The 22,961-nt window shown below is 30.5% G+C and overlaps 1 protein-coding gene across 2 annotated transcripts; it reads left to right on the top strand.

Annotated features, from left to right (window-relative positions):
* The first annotated feature begins 19,849 nt into the window (after positions 1–19,849).
* Positions 19,850–22,672, top strand: LOC110624102. Of its 2 annotated transcripts, none has more exons than XM_021769188.2 (3): positions 19,850–20,182; positions 20,869–21,339; positions 22,332–22,672. In XM_021769188.2, the coding sequence occupies exons 2-3, from the start codon at positions 20,869–20,871 to the stop codon at positions 22,488–22,490; spliced, it is 630 nt and encodes a 209-aa protein (XP_021624880.1). In that variant the 5' UTR covers positions 19,850–20,182; the 3' UTR covers positions 22,491–22,672. The 2 variants fall into 2 exon arrangements, with proteins under 2 accessions (XP_021624880.1, XP_043816530.1); XM_043960595.1 differs by lacking the exon at positions 19,850–20,182 and adding an exon at positions 20,211–20,353.
* The last annotated feature ends 289 nt before the right edge of the window (positions 22,673–22,961 follow it).

Here is a 22,961-nt window from a genome sequence, read left to right as displayed (position 1 = left end):
CGAGGAGTACTTGGAATGCAGCTTCATAACATACCTCTTGGCTTTCTTCGTATCCGTATCTAGAGCTTGCCCTGAAAAAGGCAATAGCTCCAAGAATTTATCCGTGAACTCTTCTACACCCATGTGCTCTGACTGCCTCAGTTGCTCAAACTCAATCATCTTCAGTTCTCTAGAACTGTCTGGAAAAGCCCATCCAGCGAACTCATTCGCAAATTCCTCCCATGTCATACCGTCTAGTCTCGGGTCCACATAACACTTGAACCATTCCCGTGCCTTCTTGCACTTTAAAGTGAACCCTGCCATCTGAATGGCCCTGTTGTCACTTGCCCCTAGTTCATCAGTTATTGTCTTCACCACTCTCAGATACTCAAAGGGGTCATCCTCTGACTTGTATTTGGGAGCATCCAACTTGAGGTAATCTGTCATCTTTACCTTGCTCCCATCGACTGAGCTAGGTCTAGGAGGTTGAGTAACTAGGACTGCTGGTTCTGTAGGTGGTGGAGGTGGAGGTGCAGCATTCCCCGAGGTGGGGTTTGCCGGGTTTGGATAGAAGGGTGAGGGTGGATAAGCTGGGTACTGTGTGTAAGGTGGATAGAAAGGTGGATAAGGCATGTAGGTAGGGTAGGGGTTAAAGCTGGAGTAATCCGATGTACCTCCCATCGGATACCCTGAACCCTGTGGGAAGGGTGGATAATGGGGTGGAAAACCATACCCCGAGGCCTGAACGCCTCCCTGGGATTCCCCTGTCCCCTCTTCCTCCATGCTCACATCCAGGTTCCCATCCCTCCTCTGATCCTCTCCTGTAACCTCCCTCACATCTGAAGAACTTCCTCCTCTATCTGTCCCCCTTCTGCTAGCATCAAAAGACCTTCTAGGGTCCCTTGACACCCTTTCTCTGTTGGCTCTACAAGACATTGCCCTAGGCAATGTAGAAGGACGGGCGCTCGTGCCCTCATCCTCAGGTGGCACTCCAGTCAATCGTGCAGATCGACGAGTTCCTCTCATCCTGTTTTCTGAAAAACAGTACACATCATACAAACATTAGCATCATATGGTTCATGTGGGCACACATGAACCCTCATCACATACATCACATAGCATAGCATATCATTAATGCACATGTATAAAATCATGGCATTTCACATTATCGACAAGACAGGACTCCACATCCTATCCTAGTGGACATGATCTTCCTATTGTGCTTGACCTTCTAGAACATCTATGAGCCCGACACTCTAGGTCCGACCATATGAACCTAGGGCTCTGATACCATTCTGTAACGACCCGAAAAATCGGACCGCTATCGGCGCTAGGATCCGGGTCGACGTAAGGCCGCCGGGACCCGTAGCAAGCCTGTCATATAACCTGTAAACCTGTATAATCCCATACATGATCCACAACATGCATAAAAATTTGAAACTTTTCTTTTTAAACATCCAACTCAACCTGAACATACATGTACATAGTCCTGATCATAATCCTGATCCCTCTGTGGGATCTCATCAATGCCCCAACGGGCGATACAACATGAGATGAGTTGGCTTTCATGAACATTATAAAACATTTCTATAGATCATGTATCAAAAGGGATAACAATACTCATAGGGTCAAGCACATCTATAACCTCAATATACCTCATTACATATCATACTGAAATCTCTTACATTACATCATAGTATAATTGTCATGTCCACAATCTAACTATTACATCCACATACTTCAATAAACTCTAGCTAACCTTCTGGTCTACCCTGTACCTGCACATCTGGGGTTAGGGGAGAGGGGTGAGCTACAAAGCCCAGTGAGCAGAATAGTGAAAACAATATATTAAAATTTCATGCTTTCATGAAATGCAACACATCACAACAAATCACATCTCGGATGGTATTGTCACCAATAGTCCTCTACATAGTCCAACTGTGCCGGGACGTAGAATGGGTACAACCGGTCTTTCCCTTAACATAACATATCATACAGTCCAACTGTGCCAGGGACGTAGAATGGGTACAACCTGGACTTTCTCTTACATCGTGCCAAGGACGTAGAATGGGTACAACCTGGACTTCCATACCATATCATGCCATAACATCATCATATCATATGAGGACTAAAGGATCATCCAATAACCAATCCACATCAACATCAATATCATAAATGCAATGCAACAAATTCGTGAATACTAATGCAAACAACCTACTATATCTCATGGCATTCATGATGCATGGATCATGCTCAAAATTTACATTTCATTTATTTTAAAACTTAAGGTTTATTCCACTCACCTCTGGCTAGCTTTGACAAACTCTGTAGCAGCTGGCTCACTGCTGGGGTCCTCGGTTCCTCGGGTCCGAACCTACACAGGTGGACTCCAATGAGGGACCAAACATACATAAACATAACTCTAATATACTCCCCAAAAACCCCCTAGGACATCATGAACAATCATAGAAAAACATGCAAGAAATGGCTGAACAGGGCACTTTCGGCGGCAGGTTCGGCGGCCGAAAGTCCCTCCAGAGCCGAAAGTCAGGCAAGTTCGGCGGCACCTTCGGCGGCCGAAACTCCCAGAAAGAGGCGAAACTCATGCATGTTCGGCGGCACCTTCGGCGGCCGAAAGTGCCAGACAGAGACGAAAGTCTCCCTTTCGGGGGCAACTTCGGCAGCCGAAAGGCCTGCCGCACCAGCCATGTTCGGCGGCCGAAAGTGCCTTCGGCTGCCGAACCTGGTTTCTGCCAAAGGGCAGAAACTTAGCTCCTTTGTGCATTTTTGCCTCCAAACTCACCAATCATGCATAAACTAGTTCTAAAACATGCATACATATCATACATTACACCTAGGGGTCTCAAACTAGCAAATACCCCAACTACAACACTTCAAACACACAAAAAATCAACATACATTGTTCATCAAAACATCAAAACCCATAAACTCATCAACAAGCCTAAACATGCATCTCTACCCATAAAACAACTTAATGCTTGTTTAAAACACATAACAAGGGTGGATCCGAGCTTACCTCTTGAAGAAACGAGAGGAAAGGCGATCCTAGCTTGGAGAATGAGAGATTGAGCTCTTTGAACCTCCAAGTACCCAAAACTTACTCTTTACTCACAGATCTTCAAAACAGAAGTTAAAACCCGTGAAAATCATGGAAGATCTAAGGAAAACACTCAAGATCGAGGGAGGGGTGGCGGAGACTCACCTTGGCCGTCAACGGGGGAGAAAAAGCTCGCCCGTGCGGACCTAAGGGACCCTTTTATAGGTGGCTGGCCAGGCCACGTTCGGGGGCCGAAAGTGCCTCCGCATGCATGCCATGTTCGGCGGCCAAACTTGGATTTCGGCGGCCGAACCTGGACTTCCCTCACTTATGCTTTCGGGGGCCTAACGTGCCTCCAAAACGCATGCATGTTCGGCGGCCGAACTTGACTTTCGGCGGCCGAACCTGGGTTTTCCTCCAAAGACTTTTCATGCAAAAACTCATTTAATTTTCATACTTAAAACCATGAAATACCTTAAAACATTTTATGAAAACATGTTTCTACCCTACTAGAGGCTTCCGACATCCGAGATTCCACCGGACGGTAGGAATTCCGATACCGGAGTCTAGCCGGGTATTACAATACTCATAACATAACATAACCCACACACTGGAGCTCTCATCAAATGCTCCAATGGGGTAACCCAACATGCATACATTAAGCTTGGTTGAACATAAACATCATAAAAACATTCTATAGATCATGTATCAAAGGGATAACCATATACATAGGGTCAAGTACAACCTCTAATCCTCAATATCATTATTACATATCATGACTACATAAGACATTACATTACAATTTCATCATGTCCACAACTTCTAACTATTACATGAAATCAGACTTTACTCTTGCCGACCTCCTAGTCTACCCTGTACCTGCAAACCTGGGGGATAATGGGAAAGGGATGAGCTACAAGAGCCCAGTGAGCAGAATAATATAACATTCAATTTATTTTTCATGTTTTCATGAAATGCAACATATCACAAACAATTCACATCAATGATGAACTTGTCACCAATAGCCCACTACTGAATCCAATAGTGTCAGGGGCGTAGTGCAGGCCACATCTGGTCTTTCTCTTATACATAACATATCATAACATATCCAATCATGCCGGGGACGTAGTGCAGGCCACTTCCGGTCTTTCTCTTACATAGTGCCAGGGGCGTAGTGCAGGCCACATCTGGTCTTTCCACATCATATCATAACGTAGTGCGGCTAAAGGATCATTCAATATTCATCCACATCAACAACATATTATGCAATGCAACATATTCGTGAATTCTAATGCAAGCAACCTAGGATATAACATGGCATTTGTGGTGCATGATTCATGTTAAAACTTTCATTTATTTAAACATAAGAGTTTATTCTACTCACCTCAGCTAGCTCTGACAAAGACTGAAGTAGCTGACTCACTGCTGGGGTCCTCGGTTCCTCGGGTCCGAACCTACACAGGTGGACTCAAGTGAGGAACCAAACATACTAGAACATGACTCTAAAAACATCCCCCAAAAACCCCCTAAAACACCTCAAAACAATCATGCAAAACGTGCATAGGAAGGCTGAACAGGGCACTTTCGGTGGCAGGTTCGGCGGCCGAAAGTCCCTCCAGAGCCAAAAGTCAGGCAGGTTCGGCGGCACCTTCGGCGGCCGAAACTCCCAGACAGAGACGAAACTCATGCATGTTCGGCGGCACTTTCGGCGGCCGAAACTGCCCTCCAGAGACGAAAGTCCTCTTTCGGGGGCAGGCTTTGGCAGCCGAAGGCTGCCTCCACAAGCGGGTTCGGCGGCCAAAAGTCCATTCGGTGGCCGAACCTGAGTTTCTCCAAAGTGGCAGAAACTCAACTCCAACATGCACAAACGCCTCCCAAACCTTTCAAACATGCATAAACCTGATCTACAACATGCATACTCAAGCATACAAGCTCCTAGGGGCTTCAAACTATCTTAAACTCCAACTACAACACATCAAGCAACCACAAACATCATACATTGCTAAAAAACTTAACATAACCCGTAAAACCAACCAAAACCTAAACATGCATTTCTACCCCATAGATCAACTTAAAACTTGTTTAAAACATATAGTGAGCTCAAGATCGGCCCTTACCTCTTAAAGATCGAGAGGAAAACGACCCTAGCTCGAAGATGGGAGGGATTGAGTTTCTTGAACCTCAAAGCTCCAAAACTTGCTTTATACTCGAAAAATCTTCAAAACAAAGTGAAAACTTGTGAAAATCGTGAAAGATCTGAAGGAAGAAACTCGAAATCGGTGAGGAATGGCGGAGAGCTCACCTTGGCCGACAATGGGGAGAAAAGCTCGCCCATTTCGGCTAAGGGACCCCTTTATAGGTGGCTGGCCAGGCCACATTCGGGAGCCGAATGTGCCTCCGCATGCATGCCATGTTCGGCGGCCGAACCTGGACTTCCCTCACTTATGCTTTCGGGGGCCTAAGGCACACCCGAAACGCCTGCATGTTCGGCGGCCGAACTTGAGGTTCGGCGGCCGAACCTGAGTTTTCCTCCAAGATTATTTTCATGCAAAAACTCATTTTCCTTTTTACTTAAAATCATGAAACACATTAAAACATTTTATAAAAACATGGTTTTATCCTTCTAGAGGTCTCCGACACCCGAGATTCCACCGGATGGTAGGAATTCCGATACCGGAGTCTAGCCGGGTATTACAATAGCCTAGCCCGGTGACGTGACAAAAGGTAAGAGAGTAGGCCAAGTCACCTCGCAGCCCTATCAGCACGCATGCTGGGGGGAATTAAATGGCCATCTGACAAAGAGGGGTACGATGGCATGTCCGTACGTACGAGTTTGAGTGACAGGGACAGGTGGCATGGTAGCAGGGGGCGGTTATGCGTCACTAGAGGACAAAAGAAAAAAGAAATAAAATGAGGAGACATGATCTTCCCAGGCCAAGTTCACTGATACACTGTAAATCCTATTTTTTGGATCTCAGAACATCACTCTAAATTTTTCTATTTTTTATATATTACAAAATGAAATTGTATATTCTTAGGAGAGAGAAGAAGAGAAGAGAGAAAATATATAATTTTTTTTCTTATAGATAGAGAGAATAAAAATATAAAATAAACAATAAAAGTGATATATATTTTTTTATTCATGTTAACTTAGAAACTTAGTAATTATAGGTAAGAAAGGAGTTTAATGAAAGTTTAATTAAGTTTGAGGAATTTTAAGAAAAAAAATTAAAATTGAGTGATCAAAATGAAAATATACTAAAAGTTAAGTGACTTTGAATGAAAATTACCCTAAAAATTTAGAATCTTAAGAGTCCGGATCCAAGAGGGTGGGCAGGCAGAGCCTTTCTCCATCCTAAAATTTCATTTTTTTAATTAGAAATAGGTTAAATATGAGTTTATTTTTAATATATTCCTATATACAATCCATTTCATTTTTAAAAAAATTTAGAAAGTTGATTTTTTTTATTTATTTAACTAAATATAAATTTAATCGGCTCAAATTTAATAAATTACAATTATATTTTTACTAAATTTAATTTTATTTAAATCATAATTTAGTATAATTATATTAAATTTAAACTTTTTAAATGTTTAATTTGTTTCTACTAAATGTGAATACCATAACTGTCGAAAGCCTGCCTAAGGTGAGGAACAAGAGGTTCATCATTCTCATGCTTTGCAACGTCTGAGGGGGCGATTTCAACCCGGCGCAATGACATATCAAGTGGTTTAAACGCCTTCTTGCCTTTTTTACTTTCACTGAGCTTTTTAGCTACCGAAAGAGAGACAAAGAAAGAAAAGGTTTTGTGATTTGTGACATAACTTCTTAACTCATTAATAATCTTTTTTTTAAATTGAGTATTGAAAATTAAGAGAGAATACACTTACTATCAAATTAAATCTGTGAGTGTAATAATTTATTTTTATTTAGATTACAAAATTATGTTATTTAAAGTTTATTTGATATTGTGAATTTGTGATCCTATATATTATATTATTTAGTATATAAATATATAAAATCTTTTGCACTTCGCTTCATTTAGGCACGCATCCATACTTTATACCTAAATTTCAAAATCCGTTGGCATCTTAATATAATTTGAACCCTTAACGGTTATAATAAGTATTGGGTTTGTGAGTATTTTGATCCTCTAATTATAAATATTGAATTTATCTTTTTATAAGTATAAATATTGTATTCCTCTCGAGAAAGTAAATATTTCACGTGTAACTAGTTTCAAGAAAATTAGCTAGGATGCTAAGAAATTAGACTATAATCCTTATTATGGTTAAGGAAAATTTTTTGGTGGAATGAAACTTAGTTTTTTATTATTGATAACTATTTTAGTAGAATTATCCATCATTTAATAAAGAAAAAAAAATAAAATTACATATACGTTATAGTTTAATGCCATATGCTTTCATTAATGTTTTCAATTTGTTTTTTATTATTATTATTAGTATTATTATTATTATTATTCAATTGTCTAGGGTGAATTCATTAAAGTTTTCAATTTTTTAATATTATTATTATTATTATTATTATTATTATTATTATTAGCTTATTCAATCGTCAAGGGTGAATGTATACAAACAAATACCATAGTTTAATCATTTAGTTATTGGAATTTTTTTTTCTCATTGGAGAATAATACAACATAATAAACTCGCAATTTCTCAAGTTCATCGAAAGTTGGGAATATATAAGGGTTGGAAATGTAAACTTTTTAATTTAAGAAATTAATTTTTTGTTTTACCAATGCATTTAAAAATGCATTAAATATCGCCAAATAACAAAAGTACAAATATAAATTTAAATCAGCTCAGAAATACAAATCTAACCTGTTTTAAATTAATTCAACTAAATTTAAAAATAAAAATTAAATCCGTAATTAAAAAAATTAAACACAAAGGAACAAAAGGTAAAATGTTAACTATCAAAAATTAAAAAATATCTGCCGAAACAACAACCGCTAAAATTAGTAGCCACACTGCTAATATTGTCTATCTTCCAGAATTTGACGCTGAGTGATCTAAATACAAAAATTAGACAAATAACAGTAAGATGTATATTATAAAGAGGGATGAAAATAGATCTCTCGGTGACCTAGCACCTCGGAGTTGCATATATTATCGGACACAGTGGTGGCAGCCCCAAGATGTTATCATTGGTACATGCAAGCTTTCTGTGAATGAAAATACATATTCATTAATAATATAAATATATCATAAAAAGAAAATCATCCTATGCACCGGCGATCTACTAAAAACCACAATAAATAAAAAATAAATAAAAGCTGCTTCGACAAAGCAAGAGAGAAACTACCAACGAAAGAAAAGACTCGAAAATAAAAAAGAAAATAGCAGAGATCGACCCTATCTGTAGGCAGAGGAAGACCACTGATATCCCAAAAAGGCGACTACAGAAATACGAAAAGTCACCAAACACAACAACGAGCAAAATCAAAACGTCGTTCATAAACCGATCGCCTATTCTTCTTCCCCATCTTTGTCGCTTTCTTTTTCTCTCTATTCTCGATTTCTTTTTCTCTCTCCCAAAATTTGTATACCATAATAAAAAAAATTACTCAATTAAAAAAATAATATTTATAGGTGAGAATATCTAAAATAGTTTTATATTTTTAATAATTCAAATTATAATTTTTTTTTATTTAGTAATATAGGGGAAAAATCGAATTAAACTACATTGGCAATCTCACAAGAACCGTTTTTTTTTTTTTTTTTTCTAATTTTAAAGATAATAATGAAAGACAAGAAAAAAAATCATATGATAGAAACCAAATAAGATGAAGAAAAAATTTTATTGGTATTTGAATTAGTAACATTATAAGGGAGATTTATAATTTAGTCCCTGAGTATTGCCATTATTAACAAGTCAGTCTATGTATTTTTAGAAACCTATTAAAATGTCTTTATTTTTTCTCTCCGTCAACGAAATAGTCATTCTGTCTATTTTTACCGTTAAAAATATAGTAAAAAACCAAATTACCCTCCTTTCTTTTCCTCCTCCTCCTCCTCCTCCTTCCTTTTCTTCTTCATCAATTCTTCTTGCTTCTTCTACTTCTGCTTTTTTTCTTCTTCTTTTTTTTATGCTTCTGCTTCTTCTGCTTCTTCTGCTTTTGCTTCTTCTTCTTCTCCTTTTTCTTTTTTTCTTCTTTTTCTTCTTCTTCTTCTTCTTATTTTGTTGACAGAAAGAAACAATAAGGACATTTTAATAGATGTGAAAAAAGATAAGAACGTTTTAATAGATTTTTGAAAATATAGGGACTGACTTGTTAATAATGGCAATATCCAAGAATTAAATAAGAGGTTTTATTTGAGGGTAAAATTGGATTTTAAAATTTTCTATCTCCTCCTTTATCTAATTTTAACGAAAAAAAAAGACGGAATGACTATTTCGTTGACGGAAAGAAAATATAAGGACATTTTAATATGTTTCTAAAAATACAAGGACTGACCTGTTAATAATGGCAATACTCAGAGACTAAATTATAAATCTCCCACATTATAATTGCAAAGAGCACTTCATCATATTTATTGAAATAAATCTTAATTATCAGTATAATAAAAACTTAATTATCAAGACATAAATATATGTTAGTAATACTTGCATCTAATAAAAGTTCAAGCAATCAACTAATCTTTTATATTCCCTTAATTAAATTGAAAGGAACACACAATATACGTAATATTGATGAAGAAAAAAAAAATATCAATCCCTCATCTCTATAAAATAATACCGCCACTGTCACATAATTTTTTTTCATTTTATTTTTCACAGACAATAAAAAGATAATTTTTTAATTATATTCATTTTAAAAATATTAAATTTTATTAAATATTAAAAGATATTTTAAGAAATTTTTAAAAAATAAAATAAAATTAAATAGAGTTATAATAGTTAATTTATATGTTAGTATAGTGTAAAAAAGAGAAGTAGATAATAATTTTGAGATAATTAAAAATAGTGAAAAAAAATTATGAAACGGAGCGAATAATATAATCTGACTTTTTTTCATTTTTTTCTTTATTTTTTATTTAATTTTATTTTAAGTCTATTAGATGTGGGTTTTAACTTGCATATGAAACTCTACTTATGTAAATTTATTTTATCTTATATATATTTATATTTTATTAGCCAAATTCATTCCCCAAAAATTTTCCTTCATATCTGTTTATAATTCATACTATTTTATTTTAATTTTTTTATTATTCTGATCCATTTAATGGAGTATCAAACTTGAAAATAAATTATATATGGGATTATGGATATATTTCTTATGGAAAATCATCAACTGTCAAAGAATCGTTTGATGAAATAATTATTTTTAGTAACAATATTTTTTTATTATTAATAATTATTTTTAAACTGCTATCATAATTTTATTATAAAAATATATAGAATCATAATTTTGTAACAGTAATATACAATAATTATATCGTTGACGTAAATTTATAACTTTAAATTTTATATTTTTAGTAACAAAAATTTTTACTGCCAATTTTAGTATTACTTATAGAATTTATTTTAAAAGAATTAACTATAAAAAAAAAAAAAATACAATGCCAATGAAGCCAGCACAAACAATTGAAAACTTACCTTGGATAATTTTCCTCCAGTTCTCGGATTATAAAAGATAATTTATATGATCATCCCAGCCAATGGGATAAATTTAAAGATTTCTTATTTGTAAAAAATAAAAAAATTTCACTAGGTCTAATCAACGGTATATTCACACCTACTGTGAAATTGTTATTTTAATATTATTAAAATAAAATTTAATAATAATTTAAAATTATTAAAAAAATAATTTTTATTATATACAATAATATATTTTAATAAAAGATTTATTTTATATATAATAAAATCATAATTTTATTTTTCCAACAAATAGAAAGGGATAGTTTCCATATAATAATAATATTATTATTCTTAAGTTTTTTTTATAATGAAAAGTATCGTATATTAGAATTTCAGTGTGAAAAATATTTCCAAATAAAATAATTTATTTTTTACTATTTAGTTTTAATTTGATATATAATACTATTAATAAAATTTTTAAAATATAGAGAATAAATATATCTTAAAAATATTAAATTATTTTCTTTAAAATTAACTTAATTTTTACTTTAATTATAAACATATTTTTTAATTAATTTTTATAAGTATTTTAAACATTAAAATATGTGAAAATAATTTTTTTTATAAAAAAAACGGATCCTAAATAATAAATCATTTTCTCTTTCATTAAAAATTGAAAAAAATAAACTTATGATAATATATACACTATAGCTGTAAGTTTTACGCGCATAAGAGTAACGAAAGTCAGCAATCCCAATTAAAAAAATTAAATAAAATTTCATAAAATTTTATAAATATTTATTTTTTTTAAATAAATTTTTTAAATTAAAAAAAATTATTATTTTTTATTTTAAAAAATAAATTAAAATTAAATTTTTGTAAAATTTTTTGATTCGAGGTTAAATCATTAACTTTTCAATAAAATTCACATTCACTATTTTGAAATTAAACATGAAATATGAATTACTAACCAATTTTTTTTTAATTTTATAGTACTTATATAATTAAATATATATTTAGTCTCTGTTTATTTTGCTCGAAAATTATTTTTATATTTTTTAATATTCTAGGATATTGAATAAAATTAATCAATGACAATTTATCAAGGAGAAAATTATGTATTTTTAAGAAAAATTATTTATTTTTTTAAAGAGAAAAGGTTATTTTTTTATATTTTTTGAAATTCTTGTTAGCACTATTATATATAGATTTATTAATATTTTTATAAAATTACATTTACATAATAAAAATAATTTTTTAAAAGATAATTTATATATATAAATTATTTTCTGCAAATATATAAATTTTTAAAGATTTTGACTTGAATAATATTTTAATTCTTTGATTTTTCAGAAAAAATAATTTTTAATATCTAAAAATGAGAGATAATATTAAAATTTTATTTATCCTAATATAGATAATAAAAGATTATAAAATTTACTAAAAGGTTTATATTTTATTATAAATTGTTTTTTTTTCTCATTACATGAATTTTTATATGCATTAATTCTTCATGGGTACTTAATTAATCATTAACATATGCTATAAGGATTTTATAATTAATTGAAAAAAATTAATAATAAATATTGAGAATATTAAATTCCATTTTTAATTATAAAACCCTTAATTTCTTTATTGTTGCAATGAGCTCCATTGTTTGTGGTCCATGCTATTGCAGGTTCTCATACACAGTGACGGAGCCAGGAGCTTCCATTTGATAGGGTATCGGCTGCGCCGCTGCGGCACCATTGGCTGCGCCGACTGCGGCACTTCATCCTCTTCAAAGCATTTTTCGATCGCCGGTACGGCACGTGCCCCTTGCCATACCTTCCCTCCGCTCCTGCTCATACATTTACTTCAAATTAAAAATAACAGAGAAAAGCTCAAAATATTAAGTAAAAAGCATTAATAAATGTTATGCACAGTTCACAACCAGCCCAAAACCCAAATAGAGAAAATGTAGAAAACAGAATTTTTATTGCATTTTTTTATTAAATTAGATATTTTTATTAATAAATTAGGAAAAGATTTACTAAATTTTAATCTAGATTAAGTGATGTTGCTCATTATATCAGTCTCATCAAGGTCTGTTTGGTATTGCTATTAGAATTGCCGTTAGGAAAATTATTTTTTAAAAAATATTATTTAAAAAATTATAAAAAATTATTTTAAATTTAATTTAGCTATAAAAATACTAAAATATTCAACAGTATTTAAAATTTTCAATTGATTTATCTCTATCCTTATTTTATAGTCCAATAAAAAATTAATTTTTTTTAAGTTTGTAACAGCATATGACATGTAGGTTATTTTGAGAATAGAGAGCCTTTTATCTCACTAGATTTCACTAATTTTTATTTTGAAAAATAAAATAACCCATTTAAAGGTTTTTACTTTTTAAATTTTTATTGCTTAAGAATATTTTATAAATGAATATAATTAAAAAAATTACACACAATTGTTTAATATCATAAATTAGCAATTATAATTTAATATAATCCTTCCCCAGTATAATTTTTATCCACTTTATTTATTCAAAAAAAAATTTAATTAATTTTTAATTATACTTATTTTAAAATATTAAATTTTATAAAATATTAAAAAATATTTTAAATACTTATTTAGAAAAATAATAATTAACGAGATGTTATTTTAAAAATAAAATAAAATTAATTAGGGTTATAATTTATCTATGACTATAATGTGAGAAAGAGAATTAGACAATAATTTTAAAATAATAAAAATATAAAAATATAAAAAATTATAAAACAGAGAAAATATTATATATTTTTTATTTTTAATTTATTTTTTCTTAAATTATACACAATTTTAACTTTTAAAATATTATCAATAAAATAGTTATTTAATAAATTAATTATATATACGAAAATCATGACTTTCATTAGTACTTGTATTATTTTTAATTTTAAAAATCAATTTGATATAAACTATGTGCACTCTCTCTCTTTCACTCACATATATAATTTTATATTTAATCCCTCATAATCTAATGCCTTATCTCCTATATTTATAATTATTGAGTTGTTCATAAAAAATGCTATAAAATATTAGCAATGAAATTGATAAAAAAAAATTAAATAATATTAATAAATATATTACCATTAATTTATCCTAAAATTTTAAAGTTTAATATAAGCCAGCAAGTGATATGGAAAATACAAATTTTCTTCCATTAAAAAATATGGTAATCTTTGTATTAAAATTTTTAAGAATCGAACAATCACACGATCAAAAGAAATAAGCACGAAAAGAAATAAGTACGAAAAGAAATTAACACATAAATTTAACATAATTTATTAATTTGGCTATATTTATTGGGGTTAAGGTTTTTGTATTTCTTTATTTTTCCAACAGAATATATTAAGAGAATATTATATATTTATACGTTTAGAGAAAATATAAAAGACAAAATAATTTTAAAAAAATTTGCCTCTGAAACTCCCACCCCACACCCCGATCAACTTAGCGCGGAGTTAAATCCGCGACCGTGAATATGGTGTACTGTTAATACTATATTATTAGATTATTAGGTTTCATATCTTAACAAAAATTAATAAAAAAAAAAATATTATAAGGTCTTTGTTGAATCCCACATCGATTCTGGAAAGAGGTAATGTGCCCCTTATATGAGTTATAGACAATCCTTCCCCTTGAGCTAGTTTTTGGAATGAGTTAGGTCTAACCCAAATTTAATGGTTTTATTAGTAAGAAATGTTTTAGATAAATTGATGGAGTGAAGGATGACATTTGCAACACTTGAAGGAGACTAAATGATGCTTGCACTTCAAATATCATGACTAAAATAGTAAACTTCAACTAATAATTAAAAAAATCTTTAAAAAAAATTAATAATCATAAAATGCTCTTTTAATTAATTAATTAATTAATTATTAAACCAAATTTGGCAATATTTTAAATACTTGCTCTCTTTTTAAAGAAAAATGCAGGTGATTAGCTAGTCTATCTAATGACATGCCATTCTGTCCTCGTAAGTTATATATATATATATATATATTTCTCTAGATTTGAATTAATTTTTGGTGAAAGAAAGACAAGGTTAGATTTTATTTGGATTTATTTAATGAATTAGAAAATTGCAATGGAAACATTGACTGCAAGCTAGCTGGATTTCAATATATGCCATTTTTATGACAATGCTAGCGGTTTGTTTTCTAATTGAATTTTCTTTTTAATTTATTATTTAATTTAAATTAAAATTTAATCAATACTTTTCAATTTTAAAAATGATTTTAATATCATTAAATGAAAACTTGTTAGTATTTTGCCTTTTCTCCGTAAACTACTCTCTTTTCTCATTTTTCTCATTATTTCTTCTTTTCTCCATTTTATTTACCTTTTAATCTTTTAATTTCATCGGAGTAGTATTGTCGAAGGCAGAAAAAAAATATGAGATAAAAAAGCACCCATTATCTCGCTTAACTAAAGTACACGCTTTACGATTAAAGTGTCCTCTTTTCTTCTCTTGTATGCAGGGTAAAGGTTTCAGCTTATACTATAAATGCCAATACCTCTAATAACGATGGGTTCTAACATTTTTTAGATGTGGTAACTCTTAGAGACATTATGGATACCCTCTTTTGAAGCATAAGTCTTTAAAAGGTCGAGTGTCAAAGGAGCTATGTTGCACCATCCGATTATCCTTTTTTGGCTCTAGATCCAACTCCCTTTCATTTCTATGTCTTCATTATTTTAAAGCTCTTTGACTAACCAAGCTCTTTATGGTTTTCTTTTAGTTGAAACCTGTATCGTGTTGGATTCCTTTATGTTTGCGGTGTTTTCAATTTTCAGATAGGCTAGTAATTGATTGAACACGTACATAGTGATCTAAAAATTTAACTTCTATTGGTTAATTTATGAAGAAGTATCAGAAAGAATTTAATTTAATTTAACCTAACCCCATATTTTATTGTATGAATATTTTTTGATTTACAATTCTAATATTAGAAATTATATTCATAGAGATGTAATTCATGTCATAATTTGAAATATCTAACTTTTTCCTAATGAAAAATAATAGAAAATTGAAAGAATCCTTTTTCGTCATTGTTTTATTTTAGAGTGTGATTGTTTTTGTCGTTGTTTTTTATTTTTTATTTGATAAAAAAATAAGTAATTTTTTGGCTTATTAGTATTGCATTTTTATTTTTACTACTTATTAAAAAATAGTTTTGAAATTAAAAAACTAAAAACCAAAAATTATAAATATTAATTTATTGTTACAGATTTTATCAAACCATTATTTTTTTTTTTTGCAACTTTTACCAGATTATTATTAATAATTTTAAGATTTTATCTCTATTAATCAAATCTATTTCTTTTTTTTAATACATATCCATTCAATTAATTTATAAAACATAGTTTTTATTTTATTATTATAAAAAAATTTTACTATTTAATCCTTCTAATATGAAAAAACTCATTAATTAATTTCTCGATATTAAAAAATATATTAAAATGTCTAAAATTTTTTAAAAATATACTAGTTAGCTTTTCCATTAGTTTTAGTTATTAAATATTTTATTATTTAATTCATGTGGTATCAAAAACTCATTAGTCGGTCTCTTAGTTTTATAAATACATCTACTAATTAGTCACTTTGTATTAAAGGTATTTTAGACTTTTTTACAAGAAAAAATTACTATTTAGTTCCTGTAATATGGAAAAACACATTAGTTGATCTCTTAATTTTCAAAATTACATAATACGTCCTCAAGTTATTAAAAAATATACTAATTAGTCATTTCATTAGTTTTAACCATTAAATGGTTTACTATTTGGTTCCTATGGTATGAGAAAATTCATTAGTTGGTTATTCAGTTTTGTAAAAATATTTACTAATTAGTCCATTTGTATTCAGGGCATTTTAAATTTTTTTACAACACTTAATGGTTAAAGTTGATAGAAGGATTAATTAATAGATTTTTTAAATCTCATGAATGTTTTGATATATTTTTCAAAATTAATGGACTAATTAGTGAGTTTTCCTATACTACAAATATTAAATAGTAATTTTGATTTTTGCAACACTTAATGGTCAAAATTAATAGAAAGACTAACTAGTAAACTTTTCTAAAGGACATTTTGATGTGTTTTTCAAAATTGATGGACTAACTAATAAGTTTGCTTATACCACATGAATCAAATAGTAATTTTTTTTATTATAATATCATATAATTTATAAAAATAATTTACTATTTATTTTTATGTACAAACATTTATAAAATTATTTGTATCCTTATTTTATTATTAAATATTATATTTAAAAAAATATTTTATTACTTATATTTATATAAAAATTTATAAACTTATTTTCATAAGAGCAGTTTTTAGAAAACAGTTTTTAAGAACTAAATAACAAAAATCAAACAACTATTCTCAAAATTAAAAATAGACCTTAGTTTATGTTTCTTGTAACGCCTTGAAAATTTCGATCATAAATAGTGCAATTCTCATGAGTGAATAGTACCATTGAAAGGTGTTTGATATTATTTTTTCCATCAATAAATAATACTATTTTAATTACGTTCAAATAATTAATTTAAAATTAAGATAAGTCTATTAGGATAGTAAAAAATTCAAATGAAAAATCAACCTATGAACTTATTTTGTATTATTGAAAAAGATTAAAATTAAAGTGAATATACCATAGTTTGACTTTGGTCAAAATTGACATGGGTGAACTTAATCAAGTGATTAAAGAAGTGGGGACAAATGTCTAAATATGGAAGAATTGAGAGCTAATGTCCAATTAGGAGAAATTTGGGATAAAATGCACAAAATAAGATATTTTTGGTAAGATTTAATATGGACCCTTATATTAAATTGCACATGGCTAAATCTTAGCCATCCAAATTAGTAAATAATTCTAGAATAATAGAGAAAAAACCATCGTCTTCTTTTCTCTCCATGGTGGCCGAAGCTTTGAGGAAAAAAAAAAACTCTCAATTTGCTCAATCATTTCCTATACCAAATCTTCACCCAACACAACTCTCCTTCCGTCTCAAATCCTTTTGCTAGCTCTAAATCCAAGAAAAGAAGAGAAAGAAGGAGGAAATTAAGGAAGAAAATTGTGTGAATAGTAGCCAAATATAGAGATTCCAAAGATATGTCAGGGGTTTTTAATGTAGGAATATTTCTTATTATTTTTATATGAATATTTCCAAAGAAGGAGAAAATTAATATGATTTATTTGCTTATATTTCATGAAGAAGAAGTTGAAGGGAAGAGTGGAAATTCTAAAAGGAAAGGAAAGGAAGAGTAGAGAATTAAAGTTTGAGGAGATTTTTGGAAGCTTAAGGTTTGTGATCAACTTTACCTTAATAAATTTAAGAATTTTTCAATTATGTGCAATTTGAAAATCTTTTTCTGGGTGAAATTGAATTAAATGAGTATTATTTGAGTTATATGGAATGTTATAAGCTTGAATAATGCTAGAATTGGTAGAAAGAAAATTTTGATATTGATATGTAATTTGATCAAAACTAAAGTCTTGGACCAAAGTGAAACTTTATTACTTTATTGGATAGGATTGTAATTTAGCTAAGATTTAGTGATAATAAAAATTTAATGGACTAAAAGAAAAATTGGAAAGAGGAAGATTAGTTTGGTAAAATTAAGTTTGGACTAAATAAAGAAAATCACTTCTTATATGTTAAATGATGTAATTCGGGTTAAATTAGAACTAAAGGAATATTGTTTGGACTAATAGAAAATTTTGAATTTAATTGAAAATTTATTAAGGACTAAAATGGAATTAAGTGTATGTAACTTAAATTGATAGTATGATAAATGAAGACGAAAGTGTAAATTATTGGAAATTATATAAACTAAAGAAAAAATATCAGGTATTTTAAAGTAATTTTGCAAGAGCTTGAATGAACATGACTAAAATTTTATAGGAGCTAATAATTCAATTATAAAGATAAAGATAGGAAAAGAAATTAAAAGAAAAAGAAAGGAGCGATTTAGTGTAAATGTGATAAATTGGAAAATTGGATTAGATGAAAAGATAAATTAGTTAAATTAAATTGGGAACTAAATCGTGAATTTTGCAATTTATATGGTTGAGCTAAAGTAACAAATTTACATGATATTTCATATCATAATTATAAAATGATAAAGTCTTATAGATGAAATATATTTTAAGATTGCATCATATTAAATAATTATTTTTATAATTAAATATTAAAATAATGATTAATATCAAATTTTAGTGAGTTTAGTGAAAATTATGAGTTAATTTAAGGGTGTGACATGGTACATTTAATTGCTACAATTACAGTAATTTTGAAAATACAGTGAAATATTCTATTGGTACGGATGGTGTGTCTTACCATTATAGTTATAAATTTAATTTTTCAGCCATACTATTATTTGGCATTTTGTGCCCTAAAAATATAATTTTTTTCAACTGATTTAATAATTTTATTTAAATTTATAGGAGGTCGAAAAGTAAATAAAAATAAATAATATTAAGAGAAAATAAAACTATTTACATAGTCAAAATAATTATAGAATTAAAATATGAACGATTTAAGTAATTATATGATTAAGAATTATTTTAAATTATTTATTATATAATTTATCCATATTTATTTAATTTATTATTCAATTAAAATAATTATATAATTGAGAATTATTTCAAATTATTTGTTATATGATTGATTGTCATTTATTTAATTTATAATTGTAGATAAAGATATGAGAGTATGAAATCAGCATCAACCAAATGGTTACATCAAACTGCTTTTGGGTACGAAAAGAAGAAACCAAACATGTTTCAGTAACTTGTGGGCTGCTTGTTTTGTTCTTCCTTCTGCCTAAACTTTCTCTCTCTCAATTAGAAGATTCTATCTATTCATAACATGTTTCTTCTCTTTCTAGTAAGTCGGGTTCCTATATTGGGTTTCTCTGCCTATTCCTTTTTTTTTTTTCTTTCTGTTCTTCTGAATTAGTTTTGGTTTTTTGTCTTTTGGGTCTAGTAAAATGGGCTGCCTGCGAATTCTGCTTTGGTTTTATCCTGGCCTATTTTATCTATGGGAAAAATATATATATTGTAATAATTTCAAAATAAAAAGAAGTTTAAATAAAGTGTGTATGTGTGTGTGTTTTTTTTTTTTTTTTTTTTTTTTTTTTTTTTTTTTTTTTTTTTTTTTTTAAAGATTTCAATTTACAAATTTACCGATGTTAGTAAAGAAAAGAGTGGATCCCATCGGGAGATTCGGGAGTCGTCCTTCGGCCAGTTCCCTTCTTCGCTCTCAGTTTTCAGTTCAGTTGGAGAGGCTATAGCCATTCAAGGCCTCATTCCTCAAGCTTGTCTCCATTCCACAGCAAGTCAAGTGATACAAATTTCTACTCTTAGTGTCGATTTCATTTCGCCCTCGAGAAATCGTAACTCAAGCCCACTCTCAATCGGTCAGCCTTGATTCTGATTTCAAAAGCTTAAAGGTCCAGTTTGCTTATAAATTGCGATTCAGAATCTCAACTGGCTGCTGAGGGTATGATTTCCTCATTGCTTATGGTTTTGCAACACCGTGAATTCATTACTGATTCCAATTTTACTCCTCAATTGCAATTCAGAGTCCAATTTTGTTGCAAATAATGATTTGAAGGCTTGTACTCTGATGAGTATAATGCAGGAAGCGAAGCGTGTTGATCTGGGCTTAAAAGTATAATTACACATCCACGAAATCCCATAATAGTCTAATATTATTCGTTTTAAATAAATTCGAAGATTCAACATCTATATTTTATTTAGGGTTTATATGGGGTTTTTGGTATTTGAAAGTAAATTATAAACTTGCCTCATTTTGCATGTTTAATTGCTTGCTTTGTAGTTTCTAGGAATATTAAGTGTTTGTGTATATATTTCTTCCATTGCAGGCATATAAATACTTGTGCATATGTTTCCTTTGCTCTGGGCTTCTAAGCATATAAATGTTTCTATATATTTCCCTGTTGATAGGTATTTGTTTCTGTTCGCAAGGTTTATCAATCACTTATTTGACTTAATGAAGTTTGAGACCAGAAATCTATGAATTTGAAAGTCCTCTTTGTTTTTTGGATGTAGGCACTAAATTTTGTGGGAAATGGTTCAATTTTTAGGAAGCTTGATATATCTGAAATAGATCACACTTTATTCTGTTATTAGCTAATTTTTTGTGCTTTTGGATGAAAATTACAGATGAAGATGGGTCCTGCTCCCAAACATTCTTCGTTTTGCCTGAAATGGCCATGGGATGTTGAACAACATCCTAAAAATCCTAATACATGCACCTTTGAGGTTCCCTGGCTATTCAAATCTTTTCATACCCTTGGATCCATTGCTTTCAATTCATTTTTCTCTATTGCTAAATCTTCAAATTCTTGGATTCATACCTTTAGTCCAATCAAATTGGATACTGGAACCAGCCAAAAGAACGGTTTGAAATCCCTAAAGAAGCACTTGACTCTCGAAGAGCAAGGAGAGGCAGAGCAAAGAGCATTTGCCTTAGCACTAGCAAGGGGGAAAGAGGCTACTGTGCTTGAGTTCTACTCACCCAAGTGTAGGTTGTGTAACTCCTTGCTAAAATTTGTCCTGGAGGTTGAGGGTAGGAATTCAAGTTGGCTCAACATTGTCATGGCAGATGCAGAGAATGAGAAATGGCTGCCTGAGGTATTCTACTTACCTTTATATTTGTTCATTGAGGTTGAAAGATTTAGGGGTGAAACTAAAGAGTCTTGATTGGTTCAATTAATCTTGTTTTCTCCATTTAATTGCAATGATCATGAACGTTAACATTCTGGTACATATTTTTCAATTTTATTTCTTGTTTTATCTGAGGTCTTGGCATGTTACTAATTAGATGTAAATGATTACGTACCGGAGTCAAAGAATAATTAGGCACTATTGTGCAATAATAATTTCCTTAATGCAATATGACATTTTGCAAGCTACTTCTTTCATCAGTAACTTGTGGAAATACTATCACATTATTTTTACATTGGGTTTGTTATGATGGTTATTGCGGAATGATGGTGGTTATGTCACAAAGGTCTGGATTCATCCAAGATATTGTAGTATGGATGCATTTTCTTTTTCTTTAAATCCATTTTGTTAGGATCCATTCTAGAGGTTGGATGAGCAATGGAAACCTCAAGACTGCCTTAATTACTAACACTCATCATATTAAATGAAAAATGGGAGGTGATTATTGCACTGTTAAACTGAGTTATACAGTAGACCAGGAATGCAAGAAGCTGCAACTAATAATTACAATTACTACCTATTAGAACACTCACTTTGGTGAGCATACTGTTTATGGTTAGCATACTGGACATGAAGTAAGGCTCTATTTGTTTGTGCAAAATAACTTGTATTTTGGAAAATATTTTTCAACGAAACAACTAATTTCCATTGTTTAATTTTAATTTAAAAAGTAAAATATATTAATAAATTTATATATGGAGATCTTAATAAGATTCTCAAAATATGGAAAATGACGTTCTCTTTTGAAAACAGAAAGTCGTTTTCCTTAAACTGGCTTAATTTTTTCTTTGACCAAGAAAATATTCTTCATTGACTAAATATTTTTCCGTGAAATAAACGGAGGCTAAATGTTGTTTCTTTATGAAGCCCTGGCTGACTGCTGATATCAATTTCTGCAGCTACTCCACTATGACATAAAATATGTTCCTTGCTTTGTACTGTTGGACAAAAAGGGGAGGGCATTGGCAAAGACAGGTGTTCCAAGCAGTCGGCTACATGTAATTGCAGGTCTATCTCATCTTCTGAAATTGAAGCGCCCTCATGGTAATAATGGCTAGATGAAATGGTGGCTTGATGATAAAAAATTACCATATGTGAAAGTTTGTGTAAAAAAGTGTTACCTTCAGATGAATAGCCCTTAGAAACTTCTATAGGACAGAGAGTGTCTTGTTTACCTTTTGGTTTAGTTATGATTCTTTTGCCTTCTAAATAATTTGATTTTGCATCATATTTTACGATATGGTTTGTGATGATTTGAGATTCAAAAAGAGGTAGAGTTTAAGTATGTATGAGTAAATTTAGTTTGAATGGGTCACGCTCCCCTCTTTTATTTTTTTATTTTTATTCTTATTCTGTAGTGACGCATAATCGCCACTCTGCTACAGTGCTACTTGTTTGCTTCCACACAAAGCCGTACGTACGGGCATATCCTCTTGTCGACCATCGTTAGGCGGCCATTTAATTCCCTTCCGGCACTTGTATTGATGGGTCGTGACATAGCTGGACTTGCTTTTCTACTCTACGTCAGA

The sequence above is a fragment of the Manihot esculenta genome, chromosome 10 (assembly GCF_001659605.2).
Source record: "Manihot esculenta cultivar AM560-2 chromosome 10, M.esculenta_v8, whole genome shotgun sequence".
NCBI classification, from domain to species: Eukaryota; Viridiplantae; Streptophyta; class Magnoliopsida; order Malpighiales; family Euphorbiaceae; genus Manihot; species Manihot esculenta.
Note: the sequence above shows the minus strand (reverse complement) of the source record. Positions and strands in the feature narration are given on the sequence as shown.